This window comes from Gallinula chloropus (genome assembly GCF_964237585.1).
Source record: "Gallinula chloropus genome assembly, chromosome: 21".
NCBI lineage: Eukaryota > Metazoa > Chordata > Aves > Gruiformes > Rallidae > Gallinula > Gallinula chloropus.
Genome location: NC_140106.1, coordinates 8,798,859 through 8,818,461, shown reverse-complemented (window position 1 = coordinate 8,818,461; position 19,603 = coordinate 8,798,859). Strand labels below are relative to the sequence as shown.

General features: G+C 62.2%; 2 protein-coding genes across 3 annotated transcripts; both read left to right on the top strand.

The window, feature by feature from the left end:
* Positions 1 to 3,503: 3,503 nt before the first annotated feature.
* Positions 3,504 to 7,209, top strand: ACTG2 (actin gamma 2, smooth muscle). Its single transcript, XM_084273797.1, has 9 exons — positions 3,504 to 3,523; positions 4,348 to 4,519; positions 4,630 to 4,758; positions 4,867 to 4,977; positions 5,575 to 5,659; positions 5,751 to 5,912; positions 6,002 to 6,193; positions 6,634 to 6,815; positions 6,947 to 7,209. The coding sequence occupies exons 2-9, from the start codon at positions 4,394 to 4,396 to the stop codon at positions 7,088 to 7,090; spliced, it is 1,131 nt and encodes a 376-aa protein (XP_084129923.1). The 5' UTR covers positions 3,504 to 3,523; positions 4,348 to 4,393; the 3' UTR covers positions 7,091 to 7,209.
* Positions 7,210 to 8,049: 840 nt separating this feature from the next.
* DGUOK (deoxyguanosine kinase) lies at positions 8,050 to 11,193 on the top strand (the record flags this gene model as incomplete). Of its 2 annotated transcripts, XM_084273928.1 has the most annotated exons (7): positions 8,050 to 8,128; positions 8,410 to 8,522; positions 8,640 to 8,809; positions 9,258 to 9,405; positions 10,139 to 10,254; positions 10,355 to 10,454; positions 10,647 to 11,193. In XM_084273928.1, 7 exons carry the CDS (start codon positions 8,050 to 8,052, stop codon positions 10,731 to 10,733), a joined length of 813 nt encoding a protein of 270 aa, XP_084130054.1. In that variant the 3' UTR covers positions 10,734 to 11,193. The 2 variants fall into 2 exon arrangements, with proteins under 2 accessions (XP_084130054.1, XP_084130055.1); XM_084273929.1 differs by lacking the exon at positions 8,050 to 8,128 and having other exon boundaries at positions 8,418 to 8,522; positions 9,258 to 9,415.
* Positions 11,194 to 19,603: the final 8,410 nt, after the last annotated feature.

Sequence of the window (19,603 nt, the reverse complement as noted above, 5' to 3'; positions counted from 1 at the left end):
TTGTCACTCAGATCCTCACAGATCTCTGTCCCTATGCTTCTCAGAGCAGTGTGAAGTGCAGCCTTGCCAAAACCAAGTGCTCCATGACGCGGCCGTTAGCTGGTCCCCCGTCCCGGGGAGGGACTCGCAGTGACTCTCATCAGGGGGCTGAGCAGCGAGTTTTCCTTCCCTGCACCAGCCTCCACCTTCACAGCTGCTGCCATTGAAAGGGAAGAACCATTCCTGAAGGCATCTGGCCTCAGGGCCTGAGCACGACCCACCCCATCTCCACACCACAGCAGGAGAAGGCTGGAGCTGCCCTCCCAGCTGTGTTCTATACACCACTGCCCTGTACTCCCACCTCTCCCCTTCCTTCATGTGGTTTAACACTCTAACACAGGTCCTCTTCACTGGGTTTCTTACACTGCTGGTGATCCCTGAGCTGGTGGAAGAGGCTGGGGGAGAGGGAATCATTTTCTTTAGGGGCTTTATGTATTTGCAGCAGCCGCCTCCTTGACTCCTGCCTGCCAGCCTCTTGCCACCATCATTTTTGTAGGGGGTTTCACCCTGGGAGGGAAGTGAGGAGCAGCTCTGGCCACTAATGTTCAGGCCTAACTGATCTAAAACCACACTCAGGGCTGGGTTTTGCAACCTTGGTGTGAAGGTGTTGGTCCTGGCCCAGGAGGGAGCAGGCTGCTGCTCACCCCCCGACTCCCCAGCACAGCGTGGGGATGCAGCGTGTAACAACCTGTCTTACAGAGCCATGCTGCCTTCCAACCTGAGTATCCCAAGGGGTTTCTCCCACCTCCCTTTCCCTTGAGGTCTCTGGGCTGAGCAGAGGGTGTGTTTCCTCCACAAATCATCCCAGTGACCGATAAACCCTCATGGAGAATGTGCCACCACCTCCCAGCGCGGCCGCACGCGAGGGCTCCGGTTCTCACCGCGCCGGCTGTGCCCAGCTGCTCCTTCCTTCCACCAGTGAGCTGCTCCTTCCTTCCACCAGTGAGCTGCTCCTTCCTTCCACCAGTGAGCTGCTCCTTCCTTCCACCAGTGAGCTGCTCCTTCCTTCCACCAGTGAGCTGCTCCCTGATCTGTGGCTTTTTAATCACAGGAGGGTTTTTTTTCCCCCCTAAGTCATCAGTTCGTGTGTAGGGATGAATGGGGCCATCCTGGTGCCACCCCCTGTGCCCCCCTTCCCCTGCCCTGTCCCTGAACCATCACTTTGGGGGGTGTTGAAGGGGGTAGGAATTAAACCCGAGAAGAAACTCTGCTTTGCAGGAGTGGTTTATGTTCTGCCACAGCAGGTGTGGTATCTTTGGGGGGGGTGGGTGTTCCTGCAGGTAGGGAGGGATGCTTATCCCTGGGTGGGGGGTGGGAACAGCCCCTGCTCCCTGCCCAAACACTCCCTGCCTCCTCTTCCAGCCGTAGGGATTTAAAGCCCCGACGTTACCCTTATACGGCGGTGCCGAGGGCCGGCTTGTGCCCGCCGTGTTTTAAAATCCCACGGCAAACCGGGGCTTGTGTGTCCCCCCCCTCCATTCCCCACCCCTCCACCCCCTCATCCCAGCCCTGGGCTGTGCCGTGGGATGCTTGGCGTTCCTGTGAGCATCCCAGGGCCGCCGAGAGCCAGCAGCTGGATTGGCTGCGGTGGCCAAACCTTTCCTTTTTAGGCTGCACGCCTGCTGCGGCTCCGGGCTTTGCCGCCGCTGTCCTGGCTTCAAACTGCCCGCGGCCGAGGTTTCCCGTCCCGGCTGGATGCGGGGCTGCGGCTCGGGGAGCTCCGGGGGGGTCTTGGGGTGCTTGGGAACTGATGCTCCCGTCCCTGGAACACACCCCTCCCTCCCCCTGGCATGGAGAGGCAGCACAACACGGTGCTGCAGATGGGGTCTGGGGTTGACACCCCATGGGTTGCACCACTTCAGGGGTGTCTCTGTGGGTTTGGGCTCTGTACCCCCCACCCTGGTGTGGGACGCTGTCTCCATCCAACCCCTTTTGTTCCCCTCCCCACTCTGCTGCACTTGGGGTTAATTTTCTTACTTTAATTATTATTCTTTCCCTTTTTTTTCCCCAGCATGTCATATATGGCAACCTTTTGCCTTGGTGACCTCATGTTTGGCAGGGGACCAAGGGAACCAGCTTGGGCCGTAAGGCAGCAGCAGGTCCCCAGGCCTGGGGCTGACACCACCAGAAGCCCCAGGGGCCAAATCCAGTCCCCCAGGCGCTGAGGTTTCCCTGGAAGAGCTGGGATAACTGGGATCACTGTGGCAGAGCTGTTCCCTGGCGATGCTGGAGGCGTGAGTGGGTTGGTCGTGCCAGGGAGACACCATGTCCCCGTCCCGTGCGGTGACAGTCCAGAGCTCACTCCCTCTGTCAGGGGCTGGGATGAGGCGGGGACACTCTGGGACTCTCCAGTCCATTTTGGTGGTGGTGGGACCCTGCAGCTCCGGGTCCCCAAGCACAGCTCAGGACTCTGCAAAGTAGGAGGCAGCGTGAGCACCCTGTGCCTCAGTTTCCCCACCTGCAAACTTGAGAGTCCTCACAGCTCTGAATGGTGGCTCCAAGACATCTCTCCTGCCGCCCCCCTGCCCTGGGAGAGTCCCTGTTACGGGACCGTTGCCCTTAAAAAGGCAGCTGGGAGTTTGGCAGCCGCTGGTTGGCCTCTGTGAGGGCCGTGGGGCTGCTGCCGCGGCTCCACTCCCCGCCTGCCAAGGCTGCGGCCGGGTGCTCCAGCCCCCCCAGGCAGGGGGATCAGGGGACAGCACCCCCTGTCACCCCTCGGGTGGTCTGGGCTCATCCTGCCTCCAAACTCCTCCTGGGGAGCAGGTGGGAGCTGGGTGCACCCGTTGCACAGGGCTGGGCTTTGGACCCTCCAGTCCCGGCCCTGCTTGAGCCATGGACTTGGGGGGGGGGGACACACACATGAGGGGCTTTGGGGCACCGAAAGCCCAAAATATAGGGGCAGAACAAGAAAATCCCAGGGAGAGATATCCTGGAGGTACCAGAGGCCAGGGAGACACGAAGTAACCAAGGCCAGGAGGAAGCGATGCACCAACCCCAGTGCGTCTCCAGTGCCAAATTCCCATCCCAGCTCCGGGGTGTCCCTCAGTGCCGAGCCCCAACACCCACCTCCACCCCGGGGAGGGTGTGTGGGGTGTGGGAGGGGGTTCTCTACCTTCTCCCCAGGAACAGGAGATCCTTCCATCTCCTTTTTGACCTAACCATCACTTATAAGGACTTGAGTCTCACTAGTTTAGCGGAGCGGAGCATAAAAGGAACGGACTCACAACTGGGATGTTGCCTCCCAAGCATCCCCACGTACATTTTTCTTACAATAATTAACCGTGCTGGGTCCTACCACCAGCCCAAGGTCAATTTAATGAAATAAAACACCTTATATGGCCATATGGCTAACACACCATCACTTAGCCTATTTAGGGTCTTTGTTTAGAGAGGATCCGCCTCTGAGGTTTCACGGGCTCGCTGGTATTTATACCAAAGGCGCATCGGGACTCGGTCCCAGAGGAAAGGAGCTCTCGCCTCCGCGGTGAGTACTGCCCAGCCCTGGGTTTCCCTTCTGCTTGTAGGAAAATGGGATAGAAAATACACCCCCCAGGGGGTGTTTTGGGGGACCCCATATCTTATTGGGGGTGGCCCCAACCTCGGTTTGCGTGGTACAGGGGGAGGGGGGGTGGCAATCCTGGCATGATCCTGCACCGGGTGCTTCTGTGGAGGTGATGAGAGCCAAAGCGGGTCGTGGTCTTCCAGAACCCCCCACCCCCTTGGTTTTTATCAGGTTGTTTGGAATTTTGGGTTCCTGTGAGGTTATTTTTGCCTGTTTCCCTCTGGATTTGGGAGCGTTATCTGCTGATGGTGGGGGGGGACATGACACAACCCCTCCCTCCAAACCACCACCAACCCGGGAAGGGCTGGGTTTTTTTCCCATGTTTGGGAAAGGATGCGAGGGCAGAGCAGCGAGGGGCTGCCAAGACAGGACCGGACCAGAGGGACGCCTGCCTTCCCCTGCCTGCTTGGGGGGCACCAGCTGGGGATGGTGACACCGGAGCTCCCCGGGGAACGCTGCTGCTGGGCAAGCGTGGGCAGGAGCCTTTGGCACCTATTTCGGGCAGCGGCTGGTGAAGGATGGAGAAGCAGCAGCAGTGTGGAGCGGCACCCATGGGTGATGAGCATCATCTCGCTCCCAGCACAGCCTCACCGGGGCCAGACCCAGCAGCTGCCCCTTGGCACGGGCCATGAAGGACTTTGCATCCCCAAGGATTGCCGGCACCTAAACCCGGACGCGGTGGCGCGGCATAACCCCGTCCCCCACCACCTTTTAACCCTGGTTCCCCCCCCCCCTTTTTGCCCCAGCTTTTCCCCCAGGACCCCCTGAACGCCAACCGCTCCCAGCCCCACCATGTGCGAGGAGGAGACCACCGCCCTGGTCTGCGACAATGGCTCTGGCCTCTGCAAAGCCGGCTTTGCCGGCGACGATGCCCCCCGCGCCGTCTTCCCCTCCATCGTGGGGCGGCCCAGGCACCAGGTGGGTACCCTGTAGGGTGTGGGGGGTAGGGAAATAGTGGCCTCCAGCCACCCCCAGCCTGATTTAATGGCCAGAATGAGGTTAATGAGGTTCTGTCTTGCTGCCTTTAGGGTGTCATGGTAGGCATGGGGCAGAAAGACAGCTACGTGGGCGACGAGGCGCAGAGCAAGAGGGGTATCCTCACGCTCAAGTACCCCATCGAGCACGGCATCATCACCAACTGGGATGACATGGAGAAGGTGAGACACCCCCACCTCCCAGCAGGATGGGGACTGGGTGCCAGCCCTGGCTTTGTTTTGGGGTAAGAGCCTCTCCACCCCACCCCAATTCTCCTTTGCCCACCTTAGATCTGGCACCACTCCTTCTACAATGAGCTGCGCGTGGCCCCCGAGGAGCACCCGACACTGCTCACCGAGGCACCCCTCAACCCCAAGGCCAACCGGGAGAAGATGACCCAGGTAAGGAGCTGGGGGACCCCCCAGAGATGGGGATGGACCCTCTCAAACCACAGGAAGGGCTGGGAAGTTTGGGGGGAAAGGTTAGTGAGCCAGGAGAGGCCAGCGGGGTGGGGAGGAGTGGGAGGTGGGCTGAAGTTTGGGGCTTTAACTGAGCTCTTGGCATCGCGCTGCCGTATGGCACCTGGATTTCTGTCACCCATGGAGGGGGTGGGGGGTTCCACACAACGTGTTGCCCCACATATTTCTGAGTGATGCAGTGACCCACCTTGTTCCATACCACGCGTTGACCCCTACGTCCCTGTGCTGTGGCCAGTCCCCCATTCCTCCCAGCCCCCTGTTCCCCCCAGCCCCCCATTCCTCCCAGCCCCCCATTCCTCCCAGCCCCCTGTTTCCCCCAGCTCCCTGTTTCCCCCAGCTCCCTGTTCCCCCCAGCCCCCTGTTCCTCCCATCTGGTGGGACAATCCGCGTGGTTTTCCATGCAATGGGCTGACTCCCATCTCCCTGGGACATCCCTGAGGGTGAGGGTGGGATGCTGCTTGGGGACCCCCATGGTCCCCCCCCTAACTTGCTGCCCCTCTCTCCCTCCCTCCCTCCCAGATCATGTTTGAAACCTTCAACGTCCCCGCCATGTACGTGGCCATCCAAGCTGTCCTCTCCCTCTACGCCTCCGGCCGCACAACCGGTGAGTGGGACAGGCGGCACCTCCGCTCCATGATGGGGAAGGGACCAAGGTGGCTTCGAGCCCCTTCCCTCACCTTCCACCCCTTTCCCAGGCATCGTCCTCGACTCTGGGGACGGCGTCACCCACAACGTGCCCATCTACGAGGGCTACGCTCTGCCCCACGCCATCATGCGTCTCGACTTGGCTGGCCGTGACCTCACTGACTACCTCATGAAGATCCTCACCGAGAGGGGCTACTCCTTCGTCACCACCGGTACGGGGCTGGGGAGGGGGTGTTACGGGGGGAAAGGGGACCCCATGGTACCATCGTGGCACCAGGTTGAGCCTCTTTGTCTCCCACAGCCGAGCGGGAAATCGTGCGTGACATCAAGGAGAAGCTCTGCTACGTGGCCCTGGACTTTGAGAACGAGATGGCCACAGCTGCCTCCTCCTCCTCGCTGGAGAAGAGCTACGAGCTCCCCGACGGGCAGGTCATCACCATCGGGAACGAGCGTTTCCGCTGCCCTGAGACCCTCTTCCAACCTTCCTTCATCGGTGAGCCCACCTCGAATTGTCCTGGCTGAGCCCTAGGGTGGTTGCCCTCCATCTCCACCACCCTACCAGCGGGCAACCAGCTCCCAGGGGTGCCCAGCAGTGATGTTTCAGGGACTTTTCCCCAGTGAGGGTGAGGGAGCCCTGGGACAGGCTGCCCAGGGGGTGTGGAGTCTCCTTCTCTGGAGAGATTCCAGCCCCATCTGGACACCGACCTGTGTGCCCTGTCCTAGGGAGCTGCTTGGGCAGGGGGTTGGACCCCATGGGCTCTGGAGGTCCCTTCCAACCCCTGTGATTCTCTGATTCCCCAAGCACTCTGCACCTAAACGAGGGGTGGGACAAACCCACGGATGACCCCATGGCTCTTGTGGGGAGCCTCGAGGAGACACAGGTGTGGGGGGAGGGGGGGGGTCAGGGTGCTGACATCCCCCTTCCACCCCCAGGCATGGAGTCAGCCGGTATCCACGAGACAACCTACAACTCCATCATGAAGTGTGACATCGACATCCGCAAGGATCTCTACGCCAACAACGTGCTGTCCGGCGGCACCACCATGTACCCCGGCATCGCCGACCGCATGCAGAAGGAAATCACGGCGCTGGCTCCCAGCACCATGAAGATCAAAGTAGGTGGTGGTGGGGACACCACGATGATGACAACCCACCCCCCCCAACACCCTGAATCCCTTTCCTGGTACAAGTTTGGGGTGGGGTTGAGGGATCAAGGGGTGCACCCTAACGCCTCATGTCCCGGCAGATCATCGCCCCACCGGAGCGGAAGTACTCGGTATGGATCGGCGGCTCCATCCTGGCGTCCCTCTCCACCTTCCAGCAGATGTGGATCAGCAAACCCGAGTACGACGAGGCCGGACCCTCCATCGTCCACCGAAAATGCTTCTAAGCCCCCTCCCCATCCCACGGCGGTCCCCCCCCCCTCCGCCCGGGCTGGGGCAGCCCGCTCCTCCTCGGCCCCCGCCGCTGCTCCCCGCTGCCCACTGCGCATTAAAGCCTTTTCTCCAGGCTCTGCCCCTTTGCTGGGAGATTTTGGGGGATTGGGGGGGGGTTGGGGGGGGTGTGGGAGGGGATGGGGGGGCGCTGAGGGTGGTGGGGATGGGGATGGGGAGGGGGATGAGGATTTGGAGGGGGAGGGGGATGAGGAATGGGGAGGGGGATGAGGATTTGGAGGGGGATGAGGATGGGGAATGGGGATGGGGAGGAGGATGAGGATGGGGAGGAGGATGAGGAATGGGGATGGGGATGAGGGATGGGGATGGGGAGGGGGATGAGGATGGGGAGGGGGATGAGGATGGGGAGGAGGATGAGGAATGGGGATGGGGAGGGGGATGAGGATGAGGATGGGGAGGGGGATGAGGGTGAGAGTGAGGATGAGGATGGGGAGGGGGGAGGGGGATGAGGGTGAGGAATGGGGATGGGGATAGAGATGAGGATGGGGATGAGGATGAGGGTGGGGAGGGGGATGAGGGTGAGGAATGGGGGTTGGGGATGGGGATAAGCTCTGACCTCATCGCGGTGCCCGTGACGCCGTGCTGGCACCCTGACATCACACTGATGCCCTCGACTCCACCTCGCTGCCCTCCCGAGTCTCCCCTCCGGGGGGTGCCCTTGACCCCGTCCCCAGCCCCCACGCCGGGCCCCTCCCCCACGCTGCCAGGACACGCAGTGGGCGGGGCTACATTTGCATAAATTACCATAACACCCCCTCCCCAGCACTGCGCGTGCCTCCGGATGCCACTTCCGCGGCTCTTTCCTCCCTTCCTCCACCCCCCCCTCACCCCCCCCCCGCGTGCTGACGTCACGGGGAGGCCGCGCGCGCGCCGCTCATTCCCATCTCATTAGCATATGACGCGGGAAGGCGGAAGCGGTGGCGGGATGGGGCGGTGCGGGGCCGGGCTGCGCCTGGCGCTGGAGGGGAACATCGGTACCGGGGCGGGGGGAAAGGGGGGGCTGCAGGGTTTGGGGTGCAATGGAAGGGGGGGCATCTTGGGGGGGGGGGGGCGCAGCCTGAAGCCTCTCGGGGTCCAATTTAATATTTAATATTAATTAAGTATCCCTTATTATTGCTGCCCGGCGGGGAGTTGGGGGGAGGGGAAGGGTACCCCAAAACCCCGCGTTACCCCACGGCAGGAGCTGGGGCGGGACACACACACACACTCACTCTCATCCTCATCCTCATCCTCCCCCTGCGTTGCCCCCCCGCAGCCGTGGGGAAATCCACCTTCCTGAAGCTGCTGGGTGCCACCTTCCCCGAGTGGCACCTGGTGACCGAACCCGTGGCACGATGGCGAAAGGTGCCAACCGGCGGCACGGCGGAGGTAACACCGGCGACGGGCACCGGCGACATCGCGGCACCGCCCTGCCGTGGGACCACCTCAGGCCATCACCACCACCGCTCCCTCTCCCCCCCCCCCACCCCGGCTCTTCCTTCGTAGGCGTCTGTGGGATCCACCAACCTTCTCCAGATGATGTACCAGGAGCCGGCTCGGTGGTCCTACACCTTCCAGACCTTCTCCTGCATCAGCCGGCTGAAGGCGATGCTGGAGCTGCCCCCCGGGACCCCCCACCCCGTGCGGGTCTTTGAGCGCTCAGTCTACAGCGACAGGTACCCCAGCACCCCCAAACTGAAATGGGAAAGAAGAGGGATGAAGGGATTAAATGGGGTAACGAGCATCTCCCCGCCGGCTGGGTTGCATCCCTTGGGACTCCCCAGCTGTGCCCAGTGAAGCCCAGAGTGTTGCTTATTTACAGAAATGCTTGTTGGGTAATTAAGAAACCTCTTTAGACCCCCCCCAAATAATTTTTCCTCCTGGCTCCCCCTCCCTCACCCATGTCAAGCAGCTCAAAATCCCTCAGGTGACTGATGGGTTTGGTAGAGGTGACCCATGCTGGGGGGGCCCCAAATTAAGGACTTTTATCCCTTAATTACCCACCGATGGTCTCTAGTTGGTGTGAAAAAAGGTGATGAAATGGAAATGGGAGGGTGGGGGTTGGAGGTGCCGATGTGGGTGGTGCCACCCCCCTGTCCCCTCCATCCATCTGCCCCTCCCCAGGTATGTCTTTGCCAAGAACCTCTTTGAGGCCGGGCACCTGCAGCCTCTGGAATGGGCCATCTACCAGGACTGGCACGGGTTCCTCCTGCGGCACCTCGGGCCCCGCGTCGCCCTCCACGGCTTCCTCTACCTGCGGGCGACACCGCAGGTGGGCGCTGGTGAGACCCCCCCTGTGCTCAGTGGGGAGGGGGATGCAGCTGGTGTTTGACTCGGCTCTGAGCCCGGCCAGCTCCTGGAATGGCCACGGTGTTGGGGTTTAACCTGGAGGAGTGGGATCTGCTCCTGGTCCCGTGGGAATGTCAGTGGGAGTTCGGCTCTGGGTCCCAGACTGGATTTTGGGGAGGGAGGGAGGGAGGGCTGTGGTCTTTTCCAGGGATGCCCAATGTCCAGCTGCAGAGCCTCCCATGGGGCTGCTTTGCTGGATGCTGCATCCCATTAATGTCCTGCATCCCATTAACATCCCATCTCTCCCATTAATGTCCTGCATCCCGTTCACGTCCCGTCTCTCCCACCGATGTCCTGCATCCCGCTCGCGTCCCGTCTCTCCCACCGATGTCCTGCATCCCGTTCACGTCCCGTCTCTCCCACCGATGTCCCGCATCCCGTTCACGTCCCGTCTCTCCCACCGATGTCCCGCATCCCGCTCGCGTCCCGTCTCTCCCACCGATGTCCCGCATCCCGTTCACGTCCCGTCTCTCCCACCGATGTCCCGCATCCCGCTCGCGTCCCGTCTCTCCCACCGATGTCCCGCATCCCGCTCGCGTCCCGTCTCTCCCACCGATGTCCCGCATCCCGTTCGCGTCCCGTCTCTCCCACTGATGTCCTGCATCCCGTTCGCGTCCCGTCTCTCCCACTGATGTCCCGCATCCCGTGCGGTGCAGACGTGCCTGGAGCGGCTGCGGCGCAGGGCGAGGAGCGAGGAGGGGGGCATCCAGCTGGGGTACCTGCAGCAGCTCCACACCCAGCACGAGCGTTGGCTGGTGGAGAAGAGCACGGAGTGAGTCTGAATCCCTCCCCTGGGTTTGGGATGACCCCCCCCCTGCCCCTGATTTGGGGGTTCAATGTGGTTTAACCCCTTCTCTCCCTCCCCTCTCCAGGGTCTGCTTTGCGGACATGAAGCACGCGCCCGTCCTGGTGCTGGATGTGGACAAGGACTTCGAGCACGACGCGGCTCTGCAGGGTGTCCTCATGGCACAGGTGGGCATGGCTGGGGCATCATGCCGTGGTGGCACCTGGCACCGCAGCCAGAGCTGTGCTGACCTCCAACCCTCCTCCTGCCCTGCGTTTCTCCAGGGGAAAGATAACTTCCACACCCTTGGGCTGAGGTTTAAACCTTGTCCATCCCAGTGCCGCCCCAGTGCCCTGCTCTAAACCAGCTTCTCCTTGCAGGTGGAGGCTTTTGCGGCAGCACTGCGAGCCGAAGCGTTCCCATCGCATCCCGACCCGCATCCCGACCCGCATCCCAACCCCCTCTGAGCCTGGCAGCAGCATCCCTGCCCGCCGGCGCCGAGCGGCAAAGCCGGGAGAGGGACATCGCTGCCCTGAGCTCCAGCAGAAGATCCCAACACTAAGGACAAGGGACAAGTCCCAGTTCCCCCCCCCCCCATTGTCCCACTCAGCCCTTTTATTTTGGGTGAGGGGTGTGTGAGGTGCCCACAGCACCCAGTGGGGATGGTTTCAAGGCGAATAACGGGAGGCGCGGTCATGGGATGAGTTTTGGGGTGGTTGTGGAACAGCTGGGGACTGGGTCACCACCACAACCCCCTCCCCATCTCTAGGGCTCCCCATCTCTGGGGCTCCCCCTCTGGGAGTGCTGGAGCTGGGGGATGCTCCGTAAGGTTAAATTCCAACGGCAAATCCTCATGGCTCGTGGGGAAGTCACACTGGTTCTGGATTCTCCAGGTTTAAAGATGGGGTTTGTTCCCCTTCAGTTGAAAGTGAAGTGACTTGGAGCTGCCCTGCGCCTGAACTGGGAGTGGGGGGGAGCAGGGGGTTGGGAGTTGGGGGGAGCAGGGGGTTGGGAGTGGGGTACTGGGAGTAGGGGGAGCTCTGGCTGGTGCTGTCCCGCTGGGGGATATGTTGTTCCTCTGGTTTTGGGGTGTTTGTGGCTGGGGGAGCTGAGGTGACCTGGGAGAGGGGACGTGGTGCCCCAGGGGGGTGGCTCAAGCTGAGTTTGGGGGAAAACCGGGGGGGATTTGGCTCCGTCTGGGTGGTTTTTGGTGTGGGGGTGGCTCTTTAAGGGGACCCTTTGGTGTGGGGGTGCTTCTTGGGGAGGATGCAGGGGTTTGCACGCCCCTCCATAAACACGGGGGGGGGGGGGCGGCCCGAGCATCCTGCGTGTGGGAGGGGCACCTGCTCTGGGCGGGGGGTGGGATTTGGGGCAGGGAAGGGGGGCTGCTGGGTAGGGGTTGGGGGGAGAGGAGGGGTTTGGGGGAGGCAGCATACAGGGCAGGGCTGGGGCGGGGGGCACAGTAGCCAGGCTGCCACCCCCGGCGTTGCCTCCCGGGACTTCCCCCCCCCCCCATCCCAGCACTGCACGGACCCCGGTAGCGACCCTACAATAACAACGGGGCGGGAGCGCCCACGTGGACCCCAAACCCGCCCCTACAATAAACAACCCGGCACGTCTCCCCCCACCACCCCCCCCAAACTTGCAGCCCCACAACAACAACCACCACCCCGCTGCACCCCCGCACCCAGCGACCCTACAATAACAACTTCCCCCCCCCCCTCCATTCTCCGGCTCACCCCCCCCCTTAAAACCCTCCACCCCCGGGGGCTTTACCCCCCCTCCACCTCACCCCCTATAAGCACCCCCCTTCCCCGGCTCACCCCCCATCCTTTCCCCCCCCCCCCCCCCCAACACTCCCCCCGCCCGCCGCCTGCAGAACAAAGGAGGCACCAGCAGCAGGAGGAGCAGCAGCACCAGTAGCACCAGTAGCACCATCACCAACGTGCAGCTCCGCTGCAACACCCACTCGGGGTGTGCGTGGGGGGGGGTGGTGGAGGGGGGAGGGGGGGGGAAGTTCGCAGCGCTCCAGCCCCGCTTTACCCCCCCCCCCCCATTCCCCCACTGCCGTGCGACGGCTCCAACTCCACATCCCCCCCATTCCCAAGGGGGGGGGGGGTACCCCCTTTTTTCCGGTAATGCTTTACGGGGAGGGGTGGGTGTGGGGGGGGTTGTTGTGGAAAGTTGCCGGTGAAGTTGTGCGAATTTGGGTGGTTTTAAGGAAATTTAAACCCCATCCCCCCCCCCCAAAAAAAACCCCAATAAAGCAAAATGGGGTTGGAAAAATAAGGGGGGGGGGGATTTAGGGGGGGGTGGATGGAGGGGTGGCAGCACCCTGTTTTGGTAGTGGGAGTTTGGAGGAAGGAGGAGGGGTGGGGAGTTTGCAGGGCCACCCCCCCCAACCCCCCCCACCCCCATTTCCACACCCCACCCCCCCGGGAAATGAGAAGTTGGGGTGACTGGTGTCAGGCTGGTGCTTCATTCGCCTCCGTCCCCCGCAGAACTCACCGGCGTCCCAGGGGCCGGGGCCGGGCACCCGGCGTCATGCCCTCCTCCCCCCGTCTTCCCTTCCTCCACCAGCCCTCGGGTCCCCCCGCTTCAGCCCCAGCGGGAGGGAGCCCCCCAAATTAATGAAACACCCCCCCCCCCCACCCAGGGAGCGAGATGGAGACTTGCGAGGGGCTTCGGCGGGTGGTGAGTGCTCCCCCCCTCCCCTTCCCTTCCACTCCCTTCCCTTCCCTTCCCTTCTCTTCTCTTCCCCCCCTCCCCAAATCCATCCGTCCCCCTCCCCAGTCACCTTTTTTGGGGTGATTTGGGGCCTCTCTGGGTCGCTCCCAGCATCACGGGCAGCTGGCTGGGGTGGGCAGGGAAAGCCCCTCCTTGTTGCTGGAGTGTTTTGAAGGGTATTTCCACGGGAAATGGGACCTTCTGCTACTGTCAAAACTCCTTCCACGCCTTAACCACCCCCCCCCCCCGCCTCCCCCCACCCCACCCCGAATTTCATCTCAGCCCTGGGGTCACCCCAAAACACTGGCACAGGGTGGGAGGCAGCGGGATGCAGGGGCTGATCCCACCTTTAAACCACATCTCTTGGAATTCCTTGAGGAAAACACTGTGGGAAACCCAGCTGGGAGCTGGGATGGGGGGGGTGGGCAAGGAGGAATCCCCTCCCCGAAAAGAAAGGGGTGGCGAAGAAGTGGGCACAGGGGGAGGGCAGAGCTGTGCCTGGGGAGGAGGGTGTGTGGGGGGGGAATCCATCCCCAAAGTAAACAAGCTGTGGAATTTTTCTCTCTCCACTAAAAATCACCCCACCTGCCTTCCTGTGGCGCTGCTGGTTTGACCGGACCGGGTGGTTGTCACTGGGGTTTCTAATAGTGAGCCCGTCATGCCCAAGCAGGCAGGGGAGTGGGATGGGATGGGATGGATGGGATGGGATGGGATGGGATGGATGGGGTGGGGGTGGGATGGGATGGGACTGCTGCTCCGGTGGGGGGGTCTCCACAGGCGGGGTGGAGAACCACCTCCTGCTCCGGATTTCCTCATAGGACTTTGCCCCCCTCTCCCCTTCCCTCTCCCCTCCCTTCTAAATTGCAGCTGTTTGGGGGTTTTTTTTGGGGGGTGTGTGAGCAGCTGTTTTGCTCCCCTGAGGTGTATCCAGGAGGTTTTGCCCTTGGGAGGGCTGGTGGGACGCTGGGAGGGGGTGGTGGGGCTGTAGGGCTGGGCGGCTCGGCCGGCGCTTGGCACATGGCAGGGGAAAGGACTTTGCCCTTGGCAAAGCGCCGGTGGAAACGCCTGACAAGGGAGGGTTGGAGCTCCGGCACTTTCCCGGGGTTGGAGCCCTAAAGAGAAAGGAGCTGTGAAGATGCTGCAGGGACCGGGCTCAACCCGTGGTGGGATCCCCTGGGGAATCCAAGGGGCCGGCAGGTCCCTGCCCTGCTCGGGTTGGTCCTTGCGGGCTGTGCCAGGATTCCCACGTCCCGGCGCCTTTCCCGGGGTGGTTTGGCAGCTGCAGGGAGCTGAGGAGCTTTCCCGGCCCCTTTCCCCGGCACCGGTTCTGCCCGTTCCTCTGGCTCAGCTGGGCTGGAGAAAGTTGGCGTGTCCCATTGTGCTCATCCCAGCTCCCTTGGAGGGGGGGTGATTTCCACACAGGGTGATATATCCCCATCCATGAAAGGTTTGGGAGAGGAGGAGGAGGAGGAGGGAGATGCCAGAGGTGGAGGTTTCACTCTGCTCCCCATCCCACGGCGCTGCTGGAGCCTCTACCCACGTGGCTGTCGGTGCCTTTGCCATTTGCATAAATTAATCAACATCTTGGGAACCTGCTCATTACCCCCCCACCCAAAAAATACACAGTGCCAGGGAGCTGCCAGACTCAAGGAGAGACACCCAAACCGCCTGGCAAAGACCAGGGCTGGTGGTGGAGGGGAGGATGCTCCCACCCATCCATCCCCAGATTGAGGGGGGACCCACCAGCTTTAAATGAACCCCATGGGAAAGCACCATTCCCAGCTGGAATGGTTACACCGGGACCCTGAAAGCCCTTTGCCAGGTAGTGGTGGGATGTGATGCTGCTCGGGGTGTCCCTGGGTTGGGAAACAAGAGCCCCTGAGCTGAATTTGGCAGCAGCTCCCGTGCCAAACACCGGAGATGAGGGCTGATCTCCTGGAAAGCGTTCCTGACTGTGTCTGTCCCTCTCCAGAGGTCTCCCCTCTGGATTGGGGGGTATTTTAAACCCCAAACTGGGTCTGGCAACCCTGAAAAGAACATTGGGATGATGGGATGAAGGATCCCGGTGTCACCCCCAGGACTATCACCCACCAGCAAGGGGGGTGATGGTGATGGAGAGGGTGGGGGGGGATGATGTCCTTGCTTAATCCGGAGTGACATTCACTATTCCCGCTGCTGAAAATACTCCAGATCTTGGCTGTGAGGTTCAAATTCGGGAGCGAAGCGGCGAGGGGATCCCGGCAGGTGTGTTGTGTTGTGCTGGCTGGAGGAGGAGGAGGAGGATGGGAGGATGGAGACATCTGTGTTAATTAAATCCCCCACTCCCCCCCCCCCCCATGTTTTCACAGTGACCTGTTGCAGTCGGTGCTGAGCTTGACCTGGAAAAGGGGACGATGGGGGGGTCAGGGTGTGTGTTTGCCACACTCATCCCTGTCACACAAGGTTGGATATGGGGTGGGGGGGTGAGGTGTGTGTAGGGGAACCCAAATTCCCAACCCCAGTTTATCCCGTTTATTCCCATGGGAGTCACGTTGCTGGGAGCAAAGGTTGGATCTGGGCAGGCTCCTGGCTTGGCGTTGGGACAGGGGCACTGCCAGCCTTTTTGGGGAGGAGATGGGCCGGAGCAGATAGCACAGGGATGGGAATTTGGGGCTGAGGGTGCCTCTCCCACCAGGGCTCAGCATGGGCTTTATCCAGCCCCTCGTGCTGCCCAGCGTTCCGTGGGGGCCTGGGGCTCCTTCAGCCCTTCCTTGCACCACAAATCCTTTTGGAAAACGGTTTCCACGAGGCCACTCCTGGGGGGAAACCTTTGGGATCGTTGAGTTTGTTGAAGTTTTGCTGGTGATTCAGCCGGGAACAGGGTTGGGAAAGCTCCGAACCCGGAGCTATCCCAGGAGCATCACCTCTGAGCCCCAGATGGGGAAGGTTTTTAGGGGAATTTCCTTTCCTGCTCCCTGTTTTCCTTCAAAATCTTCCCCAAACCTGTGTGTGTATCACAGCCAAGACCTGCCGGCTCGGGACAGGGCTTGGAAAAGCTGGAGCTGATCCCAGCAGGGCTGATTTAAAGGCTCCAGCCCTTGCTTAGACCCAGCTTAACCCTTTCTCCAGCCCATTCCCACCGCTTTTCCCATAGGAAAATCTGCACACACCCCACCCCACTTCACCCCCCCCCCCAAGCCCCTCCCCCCCCCTTCCAGGCCCTGGATTTTGGGGAGACCGTGCAGCCAGGCAACATGGGGGGGTGTCTATACAGCATTTAATCCTCACTGCACTCTGACACCCCAAATTAACACCTCCAAATTAAGCCAGACTTCAAATTAGCTGGGGGAAAACGTTGATGGGGGAGGAAAGGGAAGTTGGGGGGGGAGGGGGCAAAGTGTACTTTTGGGCATCCCCTGCATGGGGGATCTGGCTCCTGTGTGTTGCTCACCCCACCCTCCGTGGGTTGCTGCCTCAGTTTCCCTGCGGGGGGGCAGGGACGGGACACACACACACACACACACACCCCCGATTGGGTTTTGGGGTCTGGTTACCCATGTTGAGGGTCATGGATTTTTTCCTGGGGGGGGGTTATTGTGGCGTGGGGGGAGTGTGTGTGTCCCCCCGGCCCCGCGGGGGGAGCGGGCGGTGTCGCGCTGCGTGGGGGGGGTGGTGGTGGGGGGGGGGGGGGAGGGGGGAGGGTGTTACGCGTGGGGAAGCGCGGGGGGGGGGGGGGGCGAGTTGCGCGGAAGAAGGAGGAGGAGGAAGAGAAAGGAGAAGGAGGAGGAGGAGAGGAGGAGGAGAGGAGGGGGGGGGGAAGGGGAGATGCGCCGGTCAAACACCCCCCCGGCTGCAGCAGGGCGGCGGTGAGGGAGCGCGGAGGAGGGAGACAAGATGGCTTCCTCCTGAGGGCCGGGGCCGTGCCGGGGCCCGGCGGGGCTGCGAGGGGGCAGCGGCGGGGGGAGCGGCGAGGTAAGCACAGCACAACCCCCCCCCCCAAAATATACAGACCCTCCCCCCCCTCCGCGTTCCCCCTGCGCATTCCCCTCCCCCCCCCCCCCCCCGCCCCGCATCCCCTCTGTGCATCCCTCCCCGCATCCCACCCGTGCATCCCCCCCCCCCCACACTCCCCTCCTCCCCACGGACGTGCAAAGCCGGGGAGGGGGGGAAAAGGAGGGGAAGGGGGGGGGAGAAAGGGGGTGAAGCTGCTCCCCTCCTTCCTTCGCTCCCCCCGCGGTGTTTGCGCGTGTTTTGCGGCTCCGCGGACGCGGGTGAGCAGCGGAGGGGCGGCGGGGCCGGGAGGACAAAGCGGCAGGGCCGGGGTGGCGGTGTGGGGGGACGGACGGGGGGACACGGACACGCAGCGGGGGCCCCGGCTCTGCCCCGCTCCCCTCCGCGGCGGTTTGTGGCTGTTTTCTCTCTTTTATCCCTTTTCTTTCTCTCCAGAAGCCCCGGGGGAAGGTGAGGGGGGGGGGGGGGGGGGGGGCAGGATGGTGGTGGTGGTGGGGGGGATAAGCCTGAACGTGCCCCCCCCCTCCCCCCTTTATTACCCGGTGGCTTTTCAGCTTTCATTTAAATTTTATTTTAAGGAATCATTCTTTTTATTAATCATCCCCCCCCCACACACTCCTCCACTCCTCCATCCCGTAAATGTGCTGAGCTCAGAGGTACGGCGGGTGATGCTAACAAGGGCGATGAGGCTCCCCCGACGTGACGTCAGGGTGACGTCACGCGGCCACTGGCAGCTGTCATCCCTCTCGCCATGACGAGAGGACATGGGGTCTGGCGGGGTTGGCTTCCCCCACCCCCTTGTTTTTCGTCATACTGGCCATAACGGGGGTAGGATGGAGGTGGGGAGAAAAGGCAGCTTGTCCTCCTCGAGAGGATTGGGGGGGGGGGTGTCTCATTTGCCACCCGAGGTGGCGATTTGGGTTATCCCAGTGCCAAGAGCGGTGTGGGTTTGGTGGCCAGTAGGACCGGAGGGGCTGCGGATGCTGGTGGCACCGGGAGACATCCCTGAGGTCAGGGAGAGGGGTGGCGTAAAGCGCGGCCGCCCCGAAGTTTTGGAGTCCGTGGTGAGTGGCTTGGGCACCACGTGCTTTATTTCGGGGGGGGTTTTGGGGATGCTTCACACCTCACACCCGGGAGGCACCTGCACCTGCCCAGCCGCCAACGCCGGGGCCGCCTCCGGAGCCAGGGATGCTTTGCAAACTACAGAAGCCCCCGTCCGAGGTGCCTGGGTACCACGGGGTGCTGGGTTAACCCTGGGCTGTTGGGATGCGGTGAGCGCCGGTGCGGCCCCGAGGTTGCATCATGTTGGGGAGGGATGGGCAGCGCCGGAGCAGAGTCCTCTTCCCGTTGTTATGGTGGTGGCCCCATAAAACCAGCCCCGCTCTTGGCCTTTGGCACCTAATTAGCTGTGACGAGGTTTGTTTTTCGGATTACAGACCTGGGCCCTTTAGCACAGGTAATTAAAGGGAGAGGCGGCTCGGAGGAGGAGCTGATGGGACCTTGGGAAGGCAGAATGTGTGTTGTGTCCTGTCACCCCCCCCTACACCCCTTTTGGCCTCTCTTGGTGGGGTTTGGCTGGCCCCACTGGGGATGGGGACGGTGAAGCGGTGGTGCGGTGCCTCTGGGATGTGCGGTTGTGCTGTGGGTCTGTGTCCCAAAAAGCCTTTTTGGAGGGTGTCCTCAGTGCTGGTGTGCTTGGAGTGAGCTGTGCCCATGGCATCGGGTCCCCTGGTCCCCTGCCTCTGTGTGTTGGAGTCCCCAGTCCCTGTCCCCATGGCATCCAGGTCCCCATCCCCTACCTGCATGTGCCGGTGTCCCCATCCCTGTAGCACCGGGATCCCTGGTCCCCTGTCCATGTGTGCTGGGATTCCTTGTCCTTATGGCGTTGCATGTCCCTGTCCCCATAGCATCAGGGTTCCCTCATCCCCATTGGGTTCCTGGCTCCCCTGCTTGTGTACACCTGTGTCCCCATCCCCATGGCAGTGGTGTCCCTTGTCCCATGCCTGTGCATGCGGGGGGTCCCTGCTCCTTGTTTCTGCAGCCTTGGCGTCCCTGCTCCCCTGCCTGTGTGTGCGGGGGTCTGCAGCGCCCATCCCCATGCCATCAGGATCCCCAGGCCCCTGCCCACACGTGCTGGGCTCCCTTATCCTTGTCTCTGTGACACTGGGGTCTTCGGTCCCCTGCCCGCCCATGCTGCCACCCCTTCCCCCCATTCCTTTGGCACCAGGGTCCCCGTTCCTTGCCCGATGGGGTCCCTGCTCCACGTGTGTGCAGGGAGCCTTCCTAACAGGATGGCAGCAATGGGGCCAGCGCTGAAGCCCACCCTCCCTGTCCCCTCACCATCCCCACCGTGGCTCGGGATGCGGGCTTGGGGTGAGAGCGATGCACCCCAACCCCAGCCCCCCTGGGGGGGACCGGTCCCCCCTCTCCTTTCCTCTGCCAGCTCTTTAATCTTGCTGCTTTGAGCTCAGTGTGAGAGGGTGCCAGACCATTTTTGAGGATGAAAGAGCTTTATTTCTTTACACCCCCCCCACCCCCCTTTCCCCTCCCTGGGCCGGCATCCAAGGGGAGATGAAATGAAACGGGAAGAGGCTGGAGGTGAAACAGCTGCGATCGGCTC